This window comes from Neoarthrinium moseri (genome assembly GCF_022829205.1).
Source record: "Neoarthrinium moseri strain CBS 164.80 chromosome Unknown scaffold10_Wmoseri_CBS_16480, whole genome shotgun sequence".
Taxonomy (NCBI): domain Eukaryota; kingdom Fungi; phylum Ascomycota; class Sordariomycetes; order Amphisphaeriales; family Apiosporaceae; genus Neoarthrinium; species Neoarthrinium moseri.
In genome coordinates, this window is record NW_026055124.1 from 228,116 (window position 1) to 249,205 (window position 21,090).

The 21,090-nt window shown below is 57.2% G+C and overlaps 9 protein-coding genes across 9 annotated transcripts; 7 read left to right on the forward strand and 2 right to left on the reverse strand.

Moving 5' to 3' along the window:
* Positions 1 to 1,340: 1,340 nt before the first annotated feature.
* On the forward strand, positions 1,341 to 2,009 carry JN550_003948 (uncharacterized protein; the record flags this gene model as incomplete). The annotated part of the gene is made up of 2 exons (XM_049315408.1): positions 1,341 to 1,535; positions 1,593 to 2,009. The coding sequence occupies 2 exons, from the start codon at positions 1,341 to 1,343 to the stop codon at positions 2,007 to 2,009; spliced, it is 612 nt and encodes a 203-aa protein (XP_049173970.1).
* Positions 2,010 to 3,499: 1,490 nt separating this feature from the next.
* Positions 3,500 to 4,973, forward strand: JN550_003949 (uncharacterized protein; the record flags this gene model as incomplete). The annotated part of the gene is made up of 3 exons (XM_049315409.1): positions 3,500 to 3,691; positions 3,755 to 3,880; positions 3,945 to 4,973. 3 exons carry the CDS (start codon positions 3,500 to 3,502, stop codon positions 4,971 to 4,973), a joined length of 1,347 nt encoding a protein of 448 aa, XP_049173971.1.
* A 512-nt stretch (positions 4,974 to 5,485) lies between these two features.
* Positions 5,486 to 6,382, reverse strand: JN550_003950 (uncharacterized protein; the record flags this gene model as incomplete). The annotated part of the gene is made up of 1 exon (XM_049315410.1): positions 5,486 to 6,382. One exon carries the CDS (start codon positions 6,380 to 6,382, stop codon positions 5,486 to 5,488), a length of 897 nt encoding a protein of 298 aa, XP_049173972.1.
* A 1,061-nt stretch (positions 6,383 to 7,443) lies between these two features.
* Positions 7,444 to 8,691, forward strand: JN550_003951 (uncharacterized protein; the record flags this gene model as incomplete). Its single annotated transcript, XM_049315412.1, has 1 exon — positions 7,444 to 8,691. The coding sequence occupies one exon, from the start codon at positions 7,444 to 7,446 to the stop codon at positions 8,689 to 8,691; it is 1,248 nt and encodes a 415-aa protein (XP_049173973.1).
* Positions 8,692 to 9,279: 588 nt separating this feature from the next.
* JN550_003952 (uncharacterized protein) lies at positions 9,280 to 10,333 on the forward strand (the record flags this gene model as incomplete). Its single annotated transcript, XM_049315413.1, has 4 exons — positions 9,280 to 9,416; positions 9,475 to 9,673; positions 9,743 to 10,030; positions 10,094 to 10,333. The coding sequence occupies 4 exons, from the start codon at positions 9,280 to 9,282 to the stop codon at positions 10,331 to 10,333; spliced, it is 864 nt and encodes a 287-aa protein (XP_049173974.1).
* A 1,072-nt stretch (positions 10,334 to 11,405) lies between these two features.
* On the forward strand, positions 11,406 to 11,807 carry JN550_003953 (uncharacterized protein; the record flags this gene model as incomplete). The annotated part of the gene is made up of 1 exon (XM_049315414.1): positions 11,406 to 11,807. One exon carries the CDS (start codon positions 11,406 to 11,408, stop codon positions 11,805 to 11,807), a length of 402 nt encoding a protein of 133 aa, XP_049173975.1.
* Positions 11,808 to 14,649: 2,842 nt separating this feature from the next.
* Positions 14,650 to 15,645, forward strand: JN550_003954 (uncharacterized protein; the record flags this gene model as incomplete). The annotated part of the gene is made up of 1 exon (XM_049315415.1): positions 14,650 to 15,645. The coding sequence occupies one exon, from the start codon at positions 14,650 to 14,652 to the stop codon at positions 15,643 to 15,645; it is 996 nt and encodes a 331-aa protein (XP_049173976.1).
* Positions 15,646 to 16,835: 1,190 nt separating this feature from the next.
* On the reverse strand, positions 16,836 to 18,480 carry JN550_003955 (uncharacterized protein; the record flags this gene model as incomplete). The annotated part of the gene is made up of 3 exons (XM_049315416.1): positions 16,836 to 17,882; positions 18,270 to 18,391; positions 18,465 to 18,480. 3 exons carry the CDS (start codon positions 18,478 to 18,480, stop codon positions 16,836 to 16,838), a joined length of 1,185 nt encoding a protein of 394 aa, XP_049173977.1.
* Positions 18,481 to 19,217: 737 nt separating this feature from the next.
* JN550_003956 (uncharacterized protein) lies at positions 19,218 to 20,859 on the forward strand (the record flags this gene model as incomplete). The annotated part of the gene is made up of 5 exons (XM_049315417.1): positions 19,218 to 19,353; positions 19,430 to 19,484; positions 19,549 to 19,584; positions 19,719 to 19,963; positions 20,054 to 20,859. 5 exons carry the CDS (start codon positions 19,218 to 19,220, stop codon positions 20,857 to 20,859), a joined length of 1,278 nt encoding a protein of 425 aa, XP_049173978.1.
* Positions 20,860 to 21,090: the final 231 nt, after the last annotated feature.

Genomic DNA, 21,090 nt, shown 5'->3' on the forward strand with positions numbered 1-21,090 from the left:
GGACCCCACAACCGGTGCCTCCCAGAGTCTGGCCGGCACAGCATTGGACAGAGCATGGCCCGACTGCGCATGTTTATCAATTGAGATGGCGGTCGACGGGGCTCTCACTGCACAGAGCTCCATCCGTATCCAACCACCCGATGAATGGCTTTAGGCGACAGCTGCAGAATGCATCACTTCCAAGACCTACTCCGCAGTGCCACCACCTTCCACCGAAGTCAAAAAAAGTCCCACAACTGTCCAAGCATGTCTTACAACGACTCTGGGGCCTGCGGGCCTGTTCGTACACGGAGGAGGTGTCGCTTTGGACTTCGGAGCTAGCAGCGGTGCCATGTACTATGGTACAGGAACCACGAGGCGGCCATTGAGTGTCTAACGCTATTCAAGGATGGCAGCAGATCCAAATTGTCAGATCAATGGTCCAAGCCGTACGGTCTCCATGGAAATTGCGCTGGTCGATAATTCTAGGTGCCAAGGGGAGGACCAGCGAGCGTGCTAGCCGGGCCTCACAGGCAGGCCATAATTAGCCTCCTCCCGCCTGTGGCCAAGGGTCCTCGTGACGCACCGCACCCACTCCAGATCTCGTGAAGGCAGACGCAGCCCGCATCACGAAGCTCGAGATCGGCCATGGGCGGAAGTCCCTGGCACACAGATGCGCCTCCCCAAGCTCCCCCCCCCTAAGCAACCAAGAGCCAGGCCAACAGGGGGACCCTTCGGCAAGTAGCAGAGCTGGCAGAGCGAACAAATGAGGGCGTCCCAGCCCGTGGTACGGCCCACCCAAACACCGCTGCAAGCTCTCCGGTGGCTGTGGGTCGGCCGGGCTGGGGGGCTAGCCAACCCCTGCCACAGCTATCTCTCAACTGGCGCTAGCGAGGCTGGGATAGCGTCGTGAGCTCCTTTATTAACCTTTCTTGCTCTCATATTATTGCAACCCCGGACTCTCTGCCCTCAGAGCTTCTTCTCGTCTCTTTTTCTTTTTACCTCTCGACACTCTCGTCCCAGCACTCGTTACTGTTGGTCAAGTGGCATCTTTTACTTCGATTCGATTTTTCTAGAACATCTGTTGTCGTTATACTCCTACTAATACACCCCCCCAAAAATACTTCTGTCAGTCGCTGCGATCCCGGTGAAAATATGTAAGTCATAGCGTGGCACCATTGTGTGTTACATCGCCAGACAAGACACCTGGCGATCTCTCTCCCCCATTGCTTCCGTGAATAAAGTCATTTCTTTCCCAGACGACGATCGCTAACGCGGCCTAATGCTTACAGACACCTTCTAGTCTGCCTGATCGCCTACTGTAATATCTCACAACCGCCGCAAACACACGCACATTCAAAATGGTTTCATTCAAGACCACCGTCCTGGCAGCAACCTCGTTGCTCGCCACGGCTATCCATGCCGACTACGTTATCAACCCCGACAGTGTTTCTCTCTCTTTAAGAAACTATTGGTGCCAGCAGGAGAAGACATCATGCCCTCTCATCTGTCAGCAAACCGAGCCGGGTACAACCCTGGTCAACACTTGTGATCCGGTACGTTTGTCACCGGTGATTCCACAACACAACGATGGCTTGACTAATGTAAAACAGGAAACATTAACATACGGCTGCCTGTGCGGTAACAACCTGCAGCCCAACGTCTCCGAGTACTCCTTGACTATTCCCTACTTTACATGTACGGAATGGGGCAGCCAATGTGTCACGGCCTGTGGCCAAGACAACGCCTGCTCCAGCGCTTGCCGAGAGGACCATCCCTGTGGTGCCCAGAACCCAGTCAGGGAGAACACGACTTCCACGGCGAGCGGCACCGCTACAGCATCGGGCACCGCAACGCAGTCCGCCGGCGCGATCTACACTGGCCTTGATGGAAGCGGCTCCTCCTCGTCCTCCTCCTCCAGCTCGTCGCCAGCTGGCAACGCGGCACCGCGGAACTTGGAGGTCGGCAGCTTCTTGGGTTTCTTCAGCCTCGCAGCCGGTGTAGTAGTTGGCTTCGGCCTGCTCGTCTAAGACCAGATGAGGCTGTTTATCAACAATCTTTTATATACCCACCACTGGGAGGATCTGGATCAAGACCCGTGAAGAGAGAGGTGGAGGAGGAAGAGTAATTGTTACACATGGAGAGAGGCCATTGCCTACTCCATCTTTGATCACCACACTGTTCGGAGTTATGGGAATAGCGGTTACGCCATCCGTGGGCATGGAGAACTATAATGGTGAAAGTTGACAGCTCACTTCTGGCGACCGCAGGGCATTGCAATCGGGTGCAATTTCTTTGATGGCGGAATGTTATTGTTGGGTTCGGTCGCGTATCAGCAGAAGAGCGCGGTATAATCCAAAAAAGACCCCTACTACTGGAGACGGGATCTTGCAAAGAAGAGCAAAAGCACAGAGCATAGAGCTCAGATTAATACAATCACTGGAACATGTTGGCAGTGAACCACCCGACTTTCTCTGTTCTCTTGCGCTTCTTCATGTTGATTGGCAACGAAAACATGAGCGATGCTCAGATTGCTAATGGGCCAGTGCCCTCTACAACCCCAGTTAGATGAATGGGACTGAGATGAGAATGGAATTTCCACCTGCACCGCTGCCATTTCACTCCGGCACACTAGTCGAAATGGAGTGCTCGCTAGCCTGGTGGATCAGTCCCGTTTGCGTGTGGTCATCTTAGGTACAGGGACACATTGCACACGCACCGGTTGCGTATAGGGGTCACTCGGTTGGTCAGTGGCATGTACTGGGAATATATACCTGAGTATAGAAGGGGAGCAAAGTGTTATATATGCTTACCATGTACGACGACGTCAGAGTGTTGTCCATTTAGTGCCGTTTTCACATGCAACTTGACTCGAGACCCTGAACAGCGCAGCACCCCTGGCGTCTTTGTCCCACCACTCAGGATCAGGGACCATATCCGCAGCGAAGGAAAAAGGCGGTAAAATGCCCTCCAAGGCCGCCGGTTGGCGCTATTACCCGCGAAAGACCTGTTTGATTCGGCGGGACCTGGCAGCCCTTTGAGCCCCTTGGCCGATGCCCCCCCAGATCCAGGGAATCACGCGCGGATTGCGTCGTCCTTCCTTGCTCTCCTATTGCTGCGCTCTGCACGCCGGGCCCCAGTTAAAGAGGGTTGACGAGGCCACTTTGGTCCTCGGTCCCCACTACTCGCGGCAGGTCCCTAACGACTCAAGACTCCAGGAATTCTTTTTCCCAAGACTTTTTTTTTTGATAACCCGTCGATGCTCCGTTGTGCTTGTATACACCGTCCCGCTCGTTTCATGATGCAGCGCGCAAGGTAGTGACGTCAACCCTCTTTGTCCCTCGACGACGACGACGACCACCACCACCACCCCCAGCCTACGACCCATCCTGCGCCGAGACTTGGAGCTCCCAGGACCATCTCGTCTCCTTGCCATTGCCCCTTGCCCAGCCGCCACATACGCGGCCGCTTATACCGACGACCGCCGCGGGAAGCCGACGCCCAGCGAACCGCCGCGACCATGGCACCCAGCAAGAGTGCGTGGATGCAGCAAAAGAACCGAACCTCCAGTATGTCTGAGCTAACGACGAAGCTGTGCACAGAGACTGCCGCTGCCGAGTGCATCTCGGATGAGGCGCTCATCCATCTCAAATCCTACCAGTATTCGGCCGTCGACAAGTCGCCCGTCTCGCATTATATCCTTCGCCCCTACGTACGCACCCGACCCGTCCTTTGTCAGAATCAAAGAAATACCGTTTGCTAAGACATGATGTAGTGGAACGCCGTCGTCGAGCTCCTCCCGTTATGGCTTGCGCCGAACATGGTCACCCTCCTCGGATTCTTCTTCATTCTGGGGAACATCGCTCTCATGGAGATCGTTATGCCGGACCTCGTGGGGCCTGTACGTATTTGCCATATGGGGGAGATATCTAGTGACGTTGGACTGACAGCGGATCTCTGTGTAGGCGCCCTCCTGGGTGTACCTCAGTTTCGCATTCGGGCTCTTCATGTACCAGACCATGGACAACATCGACGGCAAACAAGCACGACGCACCGGCACGTCGAGCGGACTGGGTGAGCTGTTCGACCACGGAATCGATTCCTTAAACTGCACCCTTGCCAGTCTGCTGGAGACAGCGGCCATGGCTTTGGGTACTTCCAAGTCGGGTGTATTCACCGCGCTCTGCCCGTGTCTGCCCATGTTCTTCTCCACGTGGGAGACGTACCACACGCACACCTTGTACCTGGGCTACTTCAACGGGCCCACGGAGGGGCTTCTGATCGCCTGTCTTGTCATGGCTCTTTCCGGCATCTATGGCCCGGGCATCTGGACCGAGCCGATCGTGAATCTCGTTGGGACTAAGAACCTCTTCGGATACGACCACCTGGTTGGCGAGCACTCGATCCGGGACATTTGGATTCTGATCATCGTTGGGTCGCTCCTCGTCGGCCACATCCCCTTCTGTGTCCTCAACGTTGCCAAGGCTCGCCGAAAGAACAAGCTCCCCGTTTTACCCGTCTTCCTCGAATGGACGCCCATGGCCGTGTACACCCTCTCTATTGGAGCCTGGATCTACTCGCCATACTCGACGCTGAGGATCGAGAACCACCTCGTGCTCTTCTGCTTGACCATGTCACTCGTTTTCGGTCGCATGACCACCAAGATGATCCTGGCACACCTGACAAGACAACCTTTCCCATACTGGACTGTCATGCTCGTGCCGCTTGTCGGCGGTGCTATCCTGGCCAACTTGCCTAGACTTGGCTTCGAGCCGATTTCTGCCAAGAACGAGCTCATCTACTTGTACGGGTACTTCATATTCGCCTTCGTGGTTTACTTCCGCTGGGCATACCTTGTTGTTACCAGCATTTGCAAATTCCTAGGCATCAACGCCCTGACGATCCCCCATGAAAAGCAGCTGGAGAACAAGCGGAAACTACAGGCTGCCAACGGAGCCGCCAATGGTTCTGCCAAGGGCAAGAAGGAACTATAGATGGTGGAAGCTTAATCTCCCCTTCACCTTCAATGCCTTGGGTCCTTGACAGAGACCGATTGTCGCCGGGCGGCGGACGAGTCATCACCTACGGATCATAATTACCTGAGACTTCTGCGGTAGTTGGCGGAAACTTAGAGTTTGGAGACAGAGCATTTCCCTAGTCTGATGGACCAGGGCGATGAATGCTTGAAAAAAGGGGTTGGGTTTGGGAGCGCATTTTTGGGGCGCTTGCTAGCCACAAAGGTTGGCCCATATCATATCCGCCGCAGGTGCAATAGAGCCGCACCTGGGGAGCGTGAGCATCGGCTCGGGCGTTAGTGGATGTCGTGTCGAGGAATTATGTACATAGAATAAACTCGAACTGGCATCTAGCAATCAGTTGAGAGCGACGCTCATTCCGCTCTCCTGACGATTACACTGTATCATTCAAGAAAAGCTTGGTGATTCTAAACTTTATTAATATCAGACGCTACTTCAACGTGGCTTCATACTATAGCAGAACGGACTTCCTACGCCTTCTTCACATCATCATGATCTGTCGAGCTCGCGATCCCCTCCCACTGTGCCAATAGTTGCTGGGTCGAGGCAATCTTGTCCTTGACCCCCTGGATGACATCGGGACCCAGCAGCAACCTCATCGGGATCTCGCGGCCCTCGGCGACTCCACTGCGCGTCAGCACGTCGACGATGACCCGGCAGCCCTTGACCACGTCCCCAGGCTGGTTGTCGTTGACCATGTCCAGCGCGGCCCCGACTTGCTCGACGCCCGTGCCCCGGTACTCGTCGGCCATCTGGTTCGCGACGAACTGCCGGTTGCCGCCGCCGGAGTTGAGGAACCCCGTCCGGAAGTACCCCGGCTCGATGACCACGGCCGAGATCCCGAAGTCCTTGACCTCGGCGTGCAGCGACTCGGTGAACCCGGACACGGCCCACTTGACCGCCGAGTAGTACGCGAAGCCGGGCCCGCCGCCCCACGAGGCCAGGGACCCGAAGTTGGCGATGACGCCGCCGGCACCGCCGCCGTCCCGCGTCCGCAGGTACGCCACCTGGTGCCGCACGAGCGCCATGTTGCCCAGCACGTTGACGTCAAAGGTGCGCTGCACGTCGGCCGGGGTCGCGCCCTCGATGGGGCCCTGCAGGATGTAGCCGGCGGCGTTGATGAAGTGCGTGATGCGGCCGAAGGCGGCGACGGCCCGGTCGAGCGCCGCCTTGATGGCCGCGTCCCCGGCCGTGACGTCCAGGTCCAGCAGCAGCGCCCCCCGCGACCCCAGCTCCGCCGTCACCTTGCTGGAGGTTGCGGACCGCGCCGTCGCGACCACCTTGTCGCCGCGTGACAGGGCCTCCAAGGCGATGTGCTTCCCAAAACCCGAAGTGGCCCCTGAGATGAACCACACGTTGCCTGTCATGGTGCTGTGTTGTGATGTTGCTGCGGCGCTGGTTGACAACTGGAGTGGGATCTTGTAATCGGGGCAATCAAGTTGTCTAGTATTCAGAGGATGTTATAGGCTTCCAATATAAGTAATGGAGTAGAGTATATCGATTTTGACTGTTTCTGTCAAGGGAATCTGGTGTCAAGTCCAACGGGCACATGTCTCTCTTATATGTATTTCTTCTGCAGACGAATGCATAGCTTCTGTGCAGTGAGTGTTCGTCCCAGATAGCTGGCTTGGGGGCACCGCCGAGAGCAATGTTGGAATGCCATCGTTATGTCCGTTCAACACTGCGGCCGACCTTACATGGAAATGGATCGCGGCCATAACGCAAAGTCCACGCCGCAGCCACAGCATGACGGTCATATGCCAGCGCCGTCTGGTTATGCTTGGCGGGGTGCACCGGCTTCTGCGTGATTGGTCTGCGTAGCCTCAAAACGCCGAGACTGTCGGCGATTATAGGTATCGCCGCAGACAAAACAGGGTGGGCGTCAGTAAGCGCCGTGACGCTACCAAGGGCATTGGAGTAAAGAGATGCAAGACAGTCGAAGACCAGCCGAACATTACATGAATACAGCAATTGCGCAATGTTTTCTATGTCTGTTTCTCTTGCCGATACACGACGCTTGCTGGTTGGAGGATGCCACTCGTCCGAGGGCACGGCGACGTGGATCTGCCTTACGTGGCATGCATACTCGAGTCAACCCGTCCACGGCGACACCAATACTACGTCCTTCTGTCGCAAAGCATGATAGAAACTGCCTCGGATGCTGAATTGAGTTTGCCTAACTCGGGGACTAAGGAGCCGTCTTCTGTCAGACATACAGTCGGCAGGGTTAGTCGTTATAGATCGGACCCCTGGCGCTAGACGGGCTCCCTGCATGACCCGGAGCGAATACCGTGCCGCTCCTCATTGGCGCGCAGCCAAGCCATTGCAAATGGGCATTACCCACACCTTGACACTTGACATGATTCAATCTGGCACTCCACCGTGAAATGGCAGCGCGGCCTCGAGTCACTGCTCAGGCCTCCTCCCAATGCCTTCGCCGCGCAGCCCGAGGACATCCTGCGGCAGCAATGGGTCTGCTCCTCGCCAACGACGCCGCCGCCGACGAGAACCACCATCACCAATGGCTGGGAGCTCGCTCTGGGTCGTCCTGTTCCTCGTCGTCGCCCTGCTCAGCGTGAAGGCGCGGGCCTACGAGCACGTGTCGGACGAGACGCTGCGCAACATCCCCAGCGGCGGCGCCGACTTCGACATCCATTCCGGGCCGCTGCTGGCGCCCATCCTCATCCCCCGCGTCCCCGGCACGCCCGGCTCGGCCGCGGTGCAGCGGCACTTTGTGGCCTTCTTCCGCGAGCACCTGCCGGACTGGCGCATCGAGTGGCACAACACGAGCTCCCGGACGCCCGCGACGGGCGACCGCGAGGTCCCCTTCTCCAACCTCGTCTTCACGCGCGACCCGCCGTGGGCGCACGAGGGCGACGTCGGCCGCCTGACGCTCGCCGCGCACTACGACAGCCTGTACCGGCCTGAGGGCTTCATCGGGGCCGTCGACAGCGCCGCGCCGTGCGCCATCCTGCTGCACGTCGCGCGGAGCATCGACGTGGCGCTGACCCAGAAGTGGGAGGAGATGCAGCGCTCGGGCGACGCCGGGGCCGGGCTCGAGGAGGAGAAGGGCGTCCAGATCGTGCTGCTGGACGGGGAGGAGGCCTGGATGACCTGGAGCGCCTCGGACTCGCTATACGGCGCCCGCGCGCTCGCCGAGGCCTGGGAGTCGCAGGTGTACCCCGCCATGTCCGCGTACCGGAACAGGATCAAGGCCATCAGCCTGTTCCTGCTGCTGGATCTGCTGGGCGACGCGGAGCCGCACGTGCCGTCGTACTTTGAGGCGACCCATTGGGCATACGAAGGCATGGCCAAGGTTGAGGGCCGACTGCGTAAGCTCGGCCTGCTCACTTCCAAGCCCAAGAACGCCTTCCTGCCGGAAATGGTGAAGAAGCCGAACATGTTTGCGAGGGGCTACATCGAGGATGACCACATCCCCTTCATGGTCCGCGGCGTACCCATCCTGCACATCATCCCCAATCCGTTCCCTCTCACCTGGCACACGATGGATGACAACGGCGAGCACCTGGACATTGGGACGGTGGATGACTGGGCCAAGATCGTGACCGGCTTTGCTGCCGAGTGGATGGAGCTTGACGGCTTTATGGGCTCTCCCAAGCAGGCGTTGGGAAAGAAAGAGACGAGCGAGACAACTAGAGATAGATCCGAATTATGATAGATGAAGGTCGTTAATCCGTGTTGCCTCCATGGAGGGGCGCGCTACGCTGTATATCTCCTGCCGAACCACCGCCCGTACAAGATTCGGATACGTAAAGAGCAACACATTGATGGAAATGCGGTGTTTGTGAGTGTCACGTGGAAATTGTTTTCCATTGTCCTTTTCGTCCCCAAATCTGCTCGCCGCACCAGTCCTGAATGCCTGACCTACAAGTATACAGTACATCTATGTATAGCTACAGCCCTGGAGGAACTCGAGGTCCAACTACGCTAACATGGATAGGCTATAGGCAGGCCGTGCTAGCATCTTATCGATAAGCCCCCAATGCACTGTAACCGCTGGCCCGTGCTCCCCTGTGCTTCCAGGTTCCCTTCCCGTGCTCCCCGGGACCTCCACGTCAGCTCAATTGCTGTGGTCCGCTAAAAGCTGCGGCGGCTTGCAGTGAAGCGCCAAGTGTTCTTCAGGACAGGTACCGCAGTAGTGAATTTCGGGCCAGCTACGTCCTTCCACGAGACTCGTCAATCCCTCCTCCCTCAACCCGCACACCACAACCACCGCGCCCGACAACGAGGCACGCTTCCCACCATGCGCTTCCTACCCTCCTTTGTGCCCTCCCTCCTGCTCCTGGCTGCCGGTGCAGCTCAGGCCGCGTCGTCTTGGGGATTCGACGAGGGAACCGTGTCCGTGGGCTCCAAGAAGGCCGACGGAGCTGTCAAGGAGAAGTGAGCCCGCTTCGTCACCAAACATTGGACCCAATTGCTTACGTCTCTGCCCCCCCAGGTTCACCGAGAAGAAGCTCCCCAAGGCCCCCGTGGCCTTTGGCGCCGCCGACACCCTCAAGCTCATCATCACCGCCCAGGAGAATGGCAAGGGGAAGCGCCCGCACCAGGCCTTCCTGGTCCTGCAGGAGACCGAGACTGGCCTCGAGGCCCCCTTCCCTCTGACCGTCAAGGAGAGCGGCAAGGCGACTGTCGACATTGTGCGTCGTGCCCACAACTGCAATACCCGTCCTTGTGACCGTACAGCGTAGCTGACTTGCGCCACTTAGAAACATGCCGATATCCCCGTCCAGCTTCTGGTCTCGTCCAAACCCCTCAAGGCCTCGTTGGTCATCGCCTCCTTCGGCTCGTCCGATGGTTACAACAAGCCCGTCTTCGATGTCCAGATCAAGCTGGACCCCAACGCCGCGCCCCCCGTCTACGAGAAGCCCCTGCGCTACGGCAAGCTCGACGAGATCCACCACATCTTCCGCGACGACCCCAAGAACCCGCCCAAGGTCATCTCACTGGTGTTTGCGCTCGCTGTTGTCGCCACAGTTCCCGCTCTGTTCGTTGGCGTAAGTGCTCTATTGTGGCGAGGGACGTGACATCGTTGTAGATCATGGCTAACCGCGAAGCAGTGGCTCGCGCTGGGCGGCAATGTTGCGCACCTCCAGAAGGCATTCTCGGCTGCTCCTGTTTCGCACGGTGTCTTCTTCGGCTCCATCATCGGCATGGAGCTCGTCTTTTACCTTTACTACGTCAGCTGGAACCTCTTCCAGGTCCTGCCTGTCGCTGGTGTCGTCGGGGTCGTCATTTTCCTCAGCGGCACCAAGGCGTTGGGCGAGGTGCAGAGCAGACGCCTCGCAGGCGAGCGGTAAAGGAAAAGATTCGAGGACAGAAGCATTTTCTCGGTCGATCATGCATTGTAGAGGGAATACGGCCGGGATTCATGAGGATCGGCCAGTGGGTATAAGGGTATATAAAAGCTAGGTAGCCCGGAAAAGTGTATATTGACGGCCGCTGTTACGCCATCTGATGTCAGCCAAACGCTATGCCTCTGGGAGTGCCGACCACAGTTTCGCCTTGCCGACGCCAATAGCTTCAGTAGCGGTGTCAGGCATCAGCAATAGTACCGAAGTGTGAAGGATTGCTGGCCATCTGTCTTGTTCCTTGAAGTGCTGAACTTTTCATCTCATCCATAGAGAGGCCCGCGGACGCTGGTTTGCACGTATTCAACCATTTGAATAAGCCACAGTTTTCATGTCTTCACGATGCCTCTCTCATCAGAGACATACAGGCAATTGCAGTCTAGTGCCTCCATCCTAGCTATAAAGTTGACATTCTGCTACACTTCGCTCAGCAGAAGCCTCCGTTGGGGAAAGCGTAGTCATGATGCCAGATCCCGTAGTATGACGTTCATGACCGCTGAACACTTCCGGTGGGTGGCAGGCTAAGCAATACGCAACGGGCGTGGCTTATACAGCGGCGTCTTTAAAACAAAGCGTAGCACACAGCCCGGGGCCCGCCGTGCTGGCATTTACAAATCAATCTGCCCAATCACAGACTACGCCTCGCATCTTATTTGGCAGCGCGGCCAATCAGCAAATAAGCACCAGAGCAGTTAGCCCCGACTAGGTAGGCGTACGTATTCGACATCGCTCAAACTCAGCCATCGCCGGCGTGCTGAGATGGGCCTGTGATCATGAGAATTTGGAATACATGCCAATGGTAAGGAATGAAACGACCTTGGAGAGAGGATAAAAGCCTGGCCGGCTCCTTGTTTCTTGGATGATCATTTTCCACACCCTTGCATCCATATAACTTGCACAAGACCCTTACACCAATCTCTCACCAGAAATTGGACTATAGAGCTCCTCACACCCATCAAGCAGAAAACCCCATCAGCCAAAAACTAGAAGAAGAACAAGCGAAATAAAGACAGCACCACATATGGCGTTCGTCCTCGTCGGTCTCGTCAGCGCCGCCGTCCTGGGTGCCATGGACAAGAGCCGGGGCAACAACGATGCAACGGGAGCCTTCGCGCACCGCGACGCCTGCTCCTCCTCCTCGTCCTCCTCCCGGCAGCAGTCTCACTGGCAGCTCGCGCAGCCCTGTTCATGCGCCGAGTGCGCCTCCCACATGGCGGGCGCGCATCCCGCCCCGCTAACCCGGCGCGAGCACAGGCGCCTCCGCCGGGCCGCGAAGCGCGAATTCAAGGAGCACCGCCGGGCCGAGCGCCGGGTCTGGAAAGCGGCGCGCCGCGCGGGCGTGCCGGTACCTGCCAAGGTTGCTAGCCCCGAGGTCGACGAGCCCCCGGCTTACGAGCAGGTGGTCGGCAGTGGTCGGCGGTGACCGGCTGACTGTTGTGGCGTTTGGGGGGAAATGGGAACATGGATCATGGCTAGTGGAGTTGGGATGAAGTTTGGGTTATCTGCTTCTAGACTTGATATCATGACCAGTCACAGAGTAGATCTTGGTTAGTAACATTTATGTACCTGCCACCTACTTCCTAGGCTTCGACAAGTGCTCGTACCACTGAAGCTTACATATCTATACACACTCATACTAGTTGAAGCGCCGTACTGACGTCCCATCAAGATCGACTATTGGAGTACAGACGGCCGGCTATAGGCCTAGCTTGTCGAACAGTTTAGGTGTCGGTGCTGGCGGTGTAGCCAAACGGTGAAAGGCACGAATGATTGGTCGGGCGGTATGCGGCTGGGTTGTGATCGTACGACGGATTTGGAGTCAATATACGGCGTGCTTTGTCGCGGTACAAGATATAGGTATATATATGCAGAGAGCAATCCCTACAGCACTTGCATTTGGGTATGGCCGAACGAATGGTCGATTCGTCCCAAGCTTGTTCCCACTATGCCGGGAGCAGGGTTCCTTGCATGACTTGCGCATCAAATGCCGAGAAACCGTTGGGCTACCTGTGCCAATGGATCCCGTCTGTTACCTTTCTTTTCTCCTTTGATGTTTCTCTGTGCGTGAACGAGTTGTGGACGAGCTGGGATGCTGCAATATTGTGAATATTAGGAGCGAATCTACGGGGCTGTAGTGATAATGGTTGGTTTTTTCCACGCGAATGAACGTGCGTCGACGACCTTTTGCTTGCCCCCCGTACACAGCAACACATTGGGCGTTGGAGCCATGGCTCCCTTCTATTCGTTTTGCCACACCGCGAGATGCTGCAACTTGGCAACAGGGAATAACAGGCACCCCCGGAGAATGGCAGTTGGAATACGGCTACGTGCATCATACAGCTATGCCGCCCACGGCCAATTGGAGCACATCTGGGTCCTGGCAAGATGTGGAAGCCCAATGCGACCAAATGCATGCGAGATGGCGCCCATTGGGTATACGTCCTTGAGCCGCGGGGAGCAGTGACATGTTGTATCCGATCTTCTCGGAGGTCTGTTTGCTGGTCAGGATGGGGAGGTTTTGGCGATTTGTCTTTTCCCCATGGCATGAGGATGACATGATCTTTGTGCGCGCGTGGAAAGTCGATCCGAGCTCTGGACAGTGCGTACCTTGGTGCTTCGTGTGTGTAACTTAACTGGAGTTAATAACAGATGCATCTCGTGAGCAGGCAGACTCCAAGACAGACGATTTCCCCGGCGCCCAATAGGGTCGAGGCGTCCCATAGTCCGCTGTTCCGTCCTCCATGTTTCACGTCTGCAGCCGGTGCACGCTTTACAAGTGGTAGCGACAGCATCAAACAGGCCGCGGGATCTGGAATTGCGTGTTCCCTTTTATGCTGTCTTCATGCTGTACCTGCATAGAGAGAGGCCATCCTGAGGCGGCCGAGGGCATAATCGCATTGGAACTGCGGAGTGGGCAGGCAGATATATTTTGTTCACCGAGGAGCAAAACTATGGATTATGTCGATTATGTTACTTCCACCCTGTAGTTATATGCAAGTCAATAACCTGGCGTCCATCCACAGTGCCCCCTGCCCCTGTTGACTGATCGTCAACTAAGGTAAGTATACGGGGGTGATGAACATTGCTGTGCTGTCCCTCCCTTCGTTTTGGTTTGCAATGTGTTGGCTCGTCCCCAGCTCCATTCCATCCATCAAGGTCTCCATGTCCTTCCTGCGTGGCAGACATGACGTGGGGACCGACTGTGTCTACTTACCTAATTCAAGATGTATAGCGCTGGGGACAAATCTGGATATCGGCCCTGTCGGTGGGTTTACAGGTCAGCAGACGGGGCGGGTTCGCGCTGTCCATTTGCCCTATTTGCCCCATCCGCCCTGCCCCGATGCCCGGGAGGGCGCCACTAAGGTGCATCAATGCAGGCTGGGCTAGCCCGTTCCAGGCCAGCTGCAAGTCAGTCGAGCAGCTAACCTTTACGGGGCGCCTTAGGGGATGAGGTACCTCAGTCAGTGAGTGCAGCCGCCCCTGCCAGGCCTAATTCACGTCGGGTGTGTACCCCATAGCCACGTCCACGCTGGCTGCTGTGAGCCTGCAACCTGGAACTCTCCCAATTTCCACGGGGCCTGGGGAAGATCGACAACCCTCTTCTTTTCGCTCTTGCTCCAACACCACCGCCGTCTATCGGGCTGAGATTTTCTCCCTCTCACTCGCTCTCGAGCAGCCCACTTACTCGCTCATTCACTCGAGGCGGTCCGTCCGTCCACAACCGTCCAGAGGACCCCCTCCGTTTCTTGAATATCTGCCCTCTCCTTGCCTGCCGCTGGCCAGACCTCCGCAGCCGGACACGCACCATCCTTCACCCTGCTCCCGCTCCCAGCCTCCGGCCATCTGCTCAGCGCGCGCTTCCCCGAATTTCCCGCTCGTTCTGCACCTCGACACGACACCCCTCCTGAACTTACTGCCGCCCACGACGCCGCCTCCAACCTTCGCTCGTTGTTAGAATCCGCGACAGCCCCACCATCGAATCGAGGCTTGGGCGCACGACCCAACGCACCCGCAAGCGCTCGTTGAGCGCTTCGGCACACTTCCTCCGTCCCGAGAGGCGCCGCAGTCCTGCAGACCATTTGGCGAGACGCCTGTCGAGGCATCCAGATCCCGGTACTGTCGGCCATAGAGGCGTGGGACGCCTGGATTCTATTGTCTCCCTTGGGTGGCCGTCTGTCTCCGAGCCACAAGACACTGCCTACACCTCCCTATCCAGATCAGCCGGTAGCTCGTCCAACCCCGACGCCCGTCCTCTCGATCGCACGATGAAGGGCACTCCTGTTGATCAGCTCGTGTACGAGTACATGTTCCCGAAGCCTCGCTCTACCGACCCGCAAAACTTCCACTCGCTGCTGCATCGGCATCTCATCCTCGAGGTTCGCCAGGAGGTGCACGCATTCTACGGCCATCTGGACACGCAGGAAGCCAAGTATCCCGGCCTCGACTACTGCCACCATATCCACCGCATACGGCTCAGCCGCTGGGCCTGGCACCGTCGTCTGTTCCGCGCCTTCGACGGTCTGCGCCTGACGAGGTCGGAGATCTCCAACCTGACCAAGTGGGAAGGCACGAAATGGGCCAAGGAGCGCTTCGAACGTGACTCGGGTATCTTCATTCGGGACACGGCACCGGAAGAGGTCGGCCAGTGGATCGAGCCCGAGGACAGGCCGCAGGCTCTGCGCGCAACCCTGCGCGCCCAGATGCTGGACGACCAGGAGGACGACCAGGAGGAGCAAGATGCAGCCGACGATGACATGGACGGCGAAGAGGAGAGCGACGGCGAGCTGAACAGCATCGGTATCGCCCTAAACCAACGACTCCTGGCGCGCCGCGAGGCCGGCGACATCTCCGAGCCCCTGGACGAGGAGTGGGAGCAGTGGCTGAAGAATGCGATTGACTCCGGCGCACTTCCCTTTCTCACAGAAAACCTGCGCCATTCGACGGACCCTGCCGCGGCCGCTCTCGTACCGCAAGCCCTGTTCCCGCCGCGCATGCTCAGCGCCGCGCGGGCCGGCCAGTGGGACGAGGTTCCCGAATTCCTCCACGATATGCTTCGGCGCACACTGCAGACCGAGGCTGCTACCGCCGCCACTCCCAGCATGCCCGAGATGCAAGGCTCTGCTCGGTCAGCCCGGGACATACTGAACATTGCGTCCTGGCGGCGGTCCTACTCTGATCTCCGCTTGCCGATAGGCGACGGGCCCACCAACACCAGCTCGGACAGCGTGCGGTACAACCGCACTGCCCGACCCGGGGCGTGAGCTCATCACAGACCTTCGTGCTAGACTTCCGCGTTTGCAAGGGGGCTTCTCACGAATCTAAGAAATATCCCCAGGGGGGGAGAACCAAAATATCAAACTAGGCTCAACCCCCCTTTCTACTACATCATTATCTTCTCACAGATACCCCCGTTTTATCACATCCCGCTACGACTCGGTGCACCCCGGCTACTGGGTGTTCTCTACTACTACTACAAAGGCTGGCAGTCTAGATGACACGGTCCCGCCCCTCCTCAAACTGAGGGTCTTCTGTTCTTTGCCCTACACCTTTTTTATTTTTCAGCTGATGCGAAAACGAACAAGATCACGAGCAGCATACCTGTCATGGGGGGAAACACACGCACCATGGCCCCGAGCAGTTGGCCGTCGACAGTTTCCTTCCCCCACCTCTTTTTATTTTACAACATGGATCTGGAGTTTGAGCATCATCTACGTCTTCTTGCTTGCTTACAATTGTTCACTCTGCTTGCGTTAGAAACACGGGGACATGGGGACAGTCGGTAGGCTTTCGGGGTCCATAGACAGGCGGGAAGGGAAGAAAATTTACCGTCGAAAAAGTTTATATATGTATGAAGGCACACTTGGACGCTGATCAACAAATCGTGGTGATCTGATTTTTTTCTCTCTCTCTTTCCATCATTGCTTGATCTGTCGGGGTATATCCCGCTCTAAACTTCTTCGCGGCCATCATTCACGATCCGTGTCCAAGACAGCATCGACCAAACGCCAGTTCCCGGCCCCCAAACACCTTAAACGCCTGCTACGTAAAAAGATTCCAAAAGACATTTCCGCTAACAAGCTGTATAACACTGCATCCTCGTCGTGCTGGCAAAACGTAGGCCGTCTGGCTCTTCAAGGGAGCCAATGCTCCTGCGGCCCCGGGTCAGGGTAGAAAGCGCTCGGGATCGCATCGTGAAGCCCAACGCAGTGTTCATCGCCGTTCGACGCGCGGGTTGGGGTTCAAGCACCCATGGCGACGCGACACTTTGCGATTCTTGCAGACCACGTCGCCCTCACGGCTCCTCGGAGGGCCTGTGATGCGGTGGCGCCCGGGCGAACCCAGGTCCGCGTTCGTGAGTATAGATATCCGTGATCAAAAAAGGTAAGCAACCCGCCCAAAACGGCGGCTACGTTTTACGCGGCCGTCCCCGGCGGTTCAAGTTGACGCCCTCCTACGGTTCGAGATGGGACCACTCGGGGATGGCTTTGATCTGGCTCCACATGTACTTCTCGAGCTTGTTGGCCGACTTGGCGTAGGGCGTCGTCTCGTTGTTGTACTTGCGGCAGTTGTCGAAGATGAGCTTGGCGTCCTTGACGAACTCCTCGGGCGTGCCGTACTGGTCGGCCTCGAGCTTGGCCTCCATGGTCGACAGGTCCATGGGCTCCTTGATGACGTCGTAGTAGTCGGCGACGTCGTCCTTGTTGACGGGTACCAGGAAGGGCCAGGCCGACTGGTGGTTCTGGAGGTCGTTCAGCAGGTGGAGGAGCTGGTTGTAGTTGGGGCCGTGCCGCGGCTGGCGCGACAGCTCGTCCATGTCGGGCGACCAGCCGGACTCGCGGATGGCGTCGATGGACATGGGATCTATGGATTCGACGCCATTCTTCCACTGCTTGGGTGGCTGGTGGATCATGTGGGATTTGGAAAAGGCGCGGATCTTGGCGTGCACGCACTCCTTCTGCTTCAGCAGCATGCGGCCCATCTCGAGATAGCGCACCCGCGGAAGCATGGAGCACTGCATTATAGTGCCTCCCTCGTAGTCCTTGATGTAGCCCATCCACACAGATTTAGGCAGGGTGATCTCCTTGGTGAATCCCTGTTTCTTAAAGTACCCGATGGCGTAGTTGTCGGCATAGGTCAGGAAATGCATGACGTCGCTGGTGGCCTTGACGTAGTCCTTGAGGTGGGACATGAGATGGGCGCCGTATCCCTTGACCTGCTGGTCACTACTAATGGCGCAGAAGACGATCTCGGCGAACTGGCGTCCCTTAAACGGCCGATAGGTGATTCCGCCGACGACCTCGAGTGGCTTCTTGACAATGGCGATGGACAGATGGGTTCGGTCGTAGACGAGGCGGGCGATGTAGTCCTTGGGCATCTTGGGGAGCTGCTTCTGGAAGATGCACTTGAGGCCGGTCAGGATGATGAGCGACTCGCGCTCGTTGTCGTTGTTCACGACGCGGAACTCGATCTCGCCGTTGCGTTCCTCGATGACGCCGAGCTGACGGGGTTCAGTGTTAGCATGGCTGGTGTGTTCCTTACAATGGCGGCACAGGGGCGCCGGGCAGTCGGCCGCGACGATGCAGGTATAAGGAAATAGCTTATTCTGGAGAGGGGGTGCACTTGGTCCCTCTGCTCGTTCTTGAACTTTCTCTCGGACTTCTTCTTCTTCTTCTTCGTCTTCTACTACTGCTTCATGTGCCAAGGCTATGACGGCCTGTTGCGAAGGAGGAGGCCGGGCGGCTGCAACTTGCAGAGCTGTAGGTTCTCGCCATGTACATGATGTAGTAGTAGTAGTAGTAGTAGTATCAGCAGCTGCTGGGGGTCCAGGGGAGGTACTACATCCCTCTGGGGCGGGGCGGACACAGGACGGAGCGGGGGGCTGTACTTTTTCGGGGAAGGGTATAGGCTTCATGGCGGGCTTCTTCTCGGGTTCGGCCGAGTCGCTGTGCTTGGCCCGCTTGGAGAGGGTGGGCGACTCGGGCTCGTCGCTGGCCTTGCGCTTGCCATCTGGAGCACGGGGTCAGCAATCACTCAGTCACGGTATGGCTCGGGCGCAGGGCGGAGACGCAGGCAGACATACTCTCGTCCTTGACCATGTTGGCGACGTTGCGGTCGACGGCTCAGGGCGCGACGACACGGCGCGGGAGGGTGCGGGGGTGTTGTGCAGTCGCGTTTCGGTCGGGAGTGATGGCGAGGGGAGGCGATGCGATGCGATGCGATGCGAATGCGATGCGCTGCGCTGGTCGGCGACGTTGGAGCTTGATAGCTTAGGTAAGCGTCTCGCGTCTGAGCGTGGATTGCCGTCAGAAAGTGGAGACCCGGGGGCTCTGATCGGCGCTAAGCCCCTCCTGGGCAAGATTTGGCCGGAAGAGACACAGGCCTGACAGGCCTGACAGGGGTTGGAGCAGCTGCCCCGCGATTCGAGGCCTCGGGGCCGGGAGATCAGTTGTTCCTCTGCAAGGGGGAAACGAAAGCCCAGTCCACGGTTCCAGTTCGGTTCAGTGGGGCTGAGTTACAGGCTAACTACGGTTTTCGGGCGACGGGGCTTGCCGAGCGGCCACCTGGCTGCTGGGCTTGGTGCTGGAGTGTGTCGAAAGCACCGCGCTGGAGCTTGGCGAGCTTACGACTTCAGATCCGTGGACCAGAGACATCGACAATTGGCACCTTTTCTTCCCACTCGACGCCCACTTGACGCCCTCGCACTGCTTTGTTTTCACGACGAGCATGAGGATTTGATTCTTCTTCTTGCCAAACCACCATTCACCACCACCACCACCAGCCGCTCGTTCGACCTCCGTAGACGGCCCGCCCTCCGCGACGCTCCATCGATCGCATGGATTCCTCACTCGTTCAGCAGTGGGATGCACCTGGCAGCCCCTTCCTTCCTACCATCGGCAAGGGAACCCAGTTCCTAGTTGGATTCACCCTCGTCGTTCTCGGCTTCACCCTCTTCGGAGGCTTTGCCCTCAGTACGCACTACATCCCACCCACACCCACCACGTATCTCTCGAGAGCCTCCAGCTAACACAAGGACCCCTAACCTAGATCGCTCCTTTGTCAACATCCCCATCCTCGGAGTTCCCGCTTCTCTGGCCCTGGCGTACGTCTTCCCTCTCCAACTACCACTACCTCTTTCTATCGAGTCGCCGTCTCACAAAAAGCAGGTTCGGCACCGTCTACATGTTCTGTGCTGTTGGAGTGTACGTTTAAAGAAGGAAGAGATACCCCCCGAAGACGGCCCTTTCGACCCGTGATATCCTTGGGGCCTGTATCATAGATGAATTGAGGCGCACAAAAAGTTCTACCGTGATCTACCACGTTCCGCTTCGTTGAGCTGGAGAGACCGCATCTCCCAACCATCTCTTGACACCGTATTCACGACACTTCACAACCCATCTGAAACCATGGCCTCTGCCATCGGCTCCGTGCCCCTGAGGCCGCCGCTTTTTCGAGCCATTACGAGCTCGACGAGGCAGATCTACCAGCTGCTCAAGTGCATCAGCTTCACCACCAAGGCGCACGTCCAAATCACCCAGGACGGCATCAGGTTCGCCGTGGACCATTCCCGAGTAATGCAAGGTAGGGCTTCCAGCATTGTTCACCTTGATTTATTCACTTTGTTCTGTTTGTTTCATCGTATATCTTGCACGTGATAATGACTCCTTCCAGGTGTTGCTTTTCTGGACAAGGCTCTGTTCAGCAAGTATGCCCTGACCCTGCCCGATGATGATGATAGTGCTTTGCCTCAATTCCAAATAAATTTGGCCGCCTTCCTGGAAGCACTCCAGATTTTCGGCGCCTCAGACGCTGCCGCGAGGCAGGCCAAGGCCGAGGCCGAATCCTATCGGAGCAACCTGAAGAATTACCGTCCGGATGCATTCAATCACCAGACCTTAGGCATGACCGGCACCTGCTGTCTTCTGTACGAGGAAGATGGTTCGGCACTCAGCATCATTCTAGAGGAGACGGGTGTCAAGACGCAGTGTAACATGACAACCTACCTACCCGACCAGCCAGACGACATTCCTTTCGATCGAGATGATCTGACCTTCAAGATCATTATGCAGGCAAAATGGCTGCTCGATGGGCTATCCGAGTTGGCACCCATGTCGCCTACCCGCATGACCATCACAGCATCACCGACCGCACCATACCTGAGCCTCTCGAGCGGCGGCCCCGTGGGCAGCGCAAGTGTGGACTTCTCCAGCGGCCGTGAGCTTCTGGAGACCTTTTCGGTCCGCGAGAAGTGGACGCAGAGCTTCAAGTTTGACCTCATCAAGTCGGCGAGTGAAGCCATGCGTATCGCAAGCAAAGTCAGTTTTCGCGGGGACGGACAGGGAGTTCTGAGTCTGCAGTTCATGGTTGAGGTCGAAGGCGGTTCAGTCAGCTTTCTGGACTTCCGTTTCGTGCCGTACGCAGAGAACACGCTGGAGGATGATGAGGACACAGGATCTGAGGGAGCCGAGTTTGACTAGAACCGGGGTGAATCGATCGGTCTAATTGCCTGTAAATCACTATTTGATTCCCACGGTAATTCCCAATATTGCTCGGCTCAATTATGTTCTGCTCTACTATGATGATAATCGAAGACGTCGGGCAACTACTTTTTGTTGAATCTTGTCAGGCTCCACGGATAGACAGCCTACGTAGGCTCTAATTCAGCTCAAATCAGTATGTCTATAATTCAGGTTGTGGAAATCTAAATT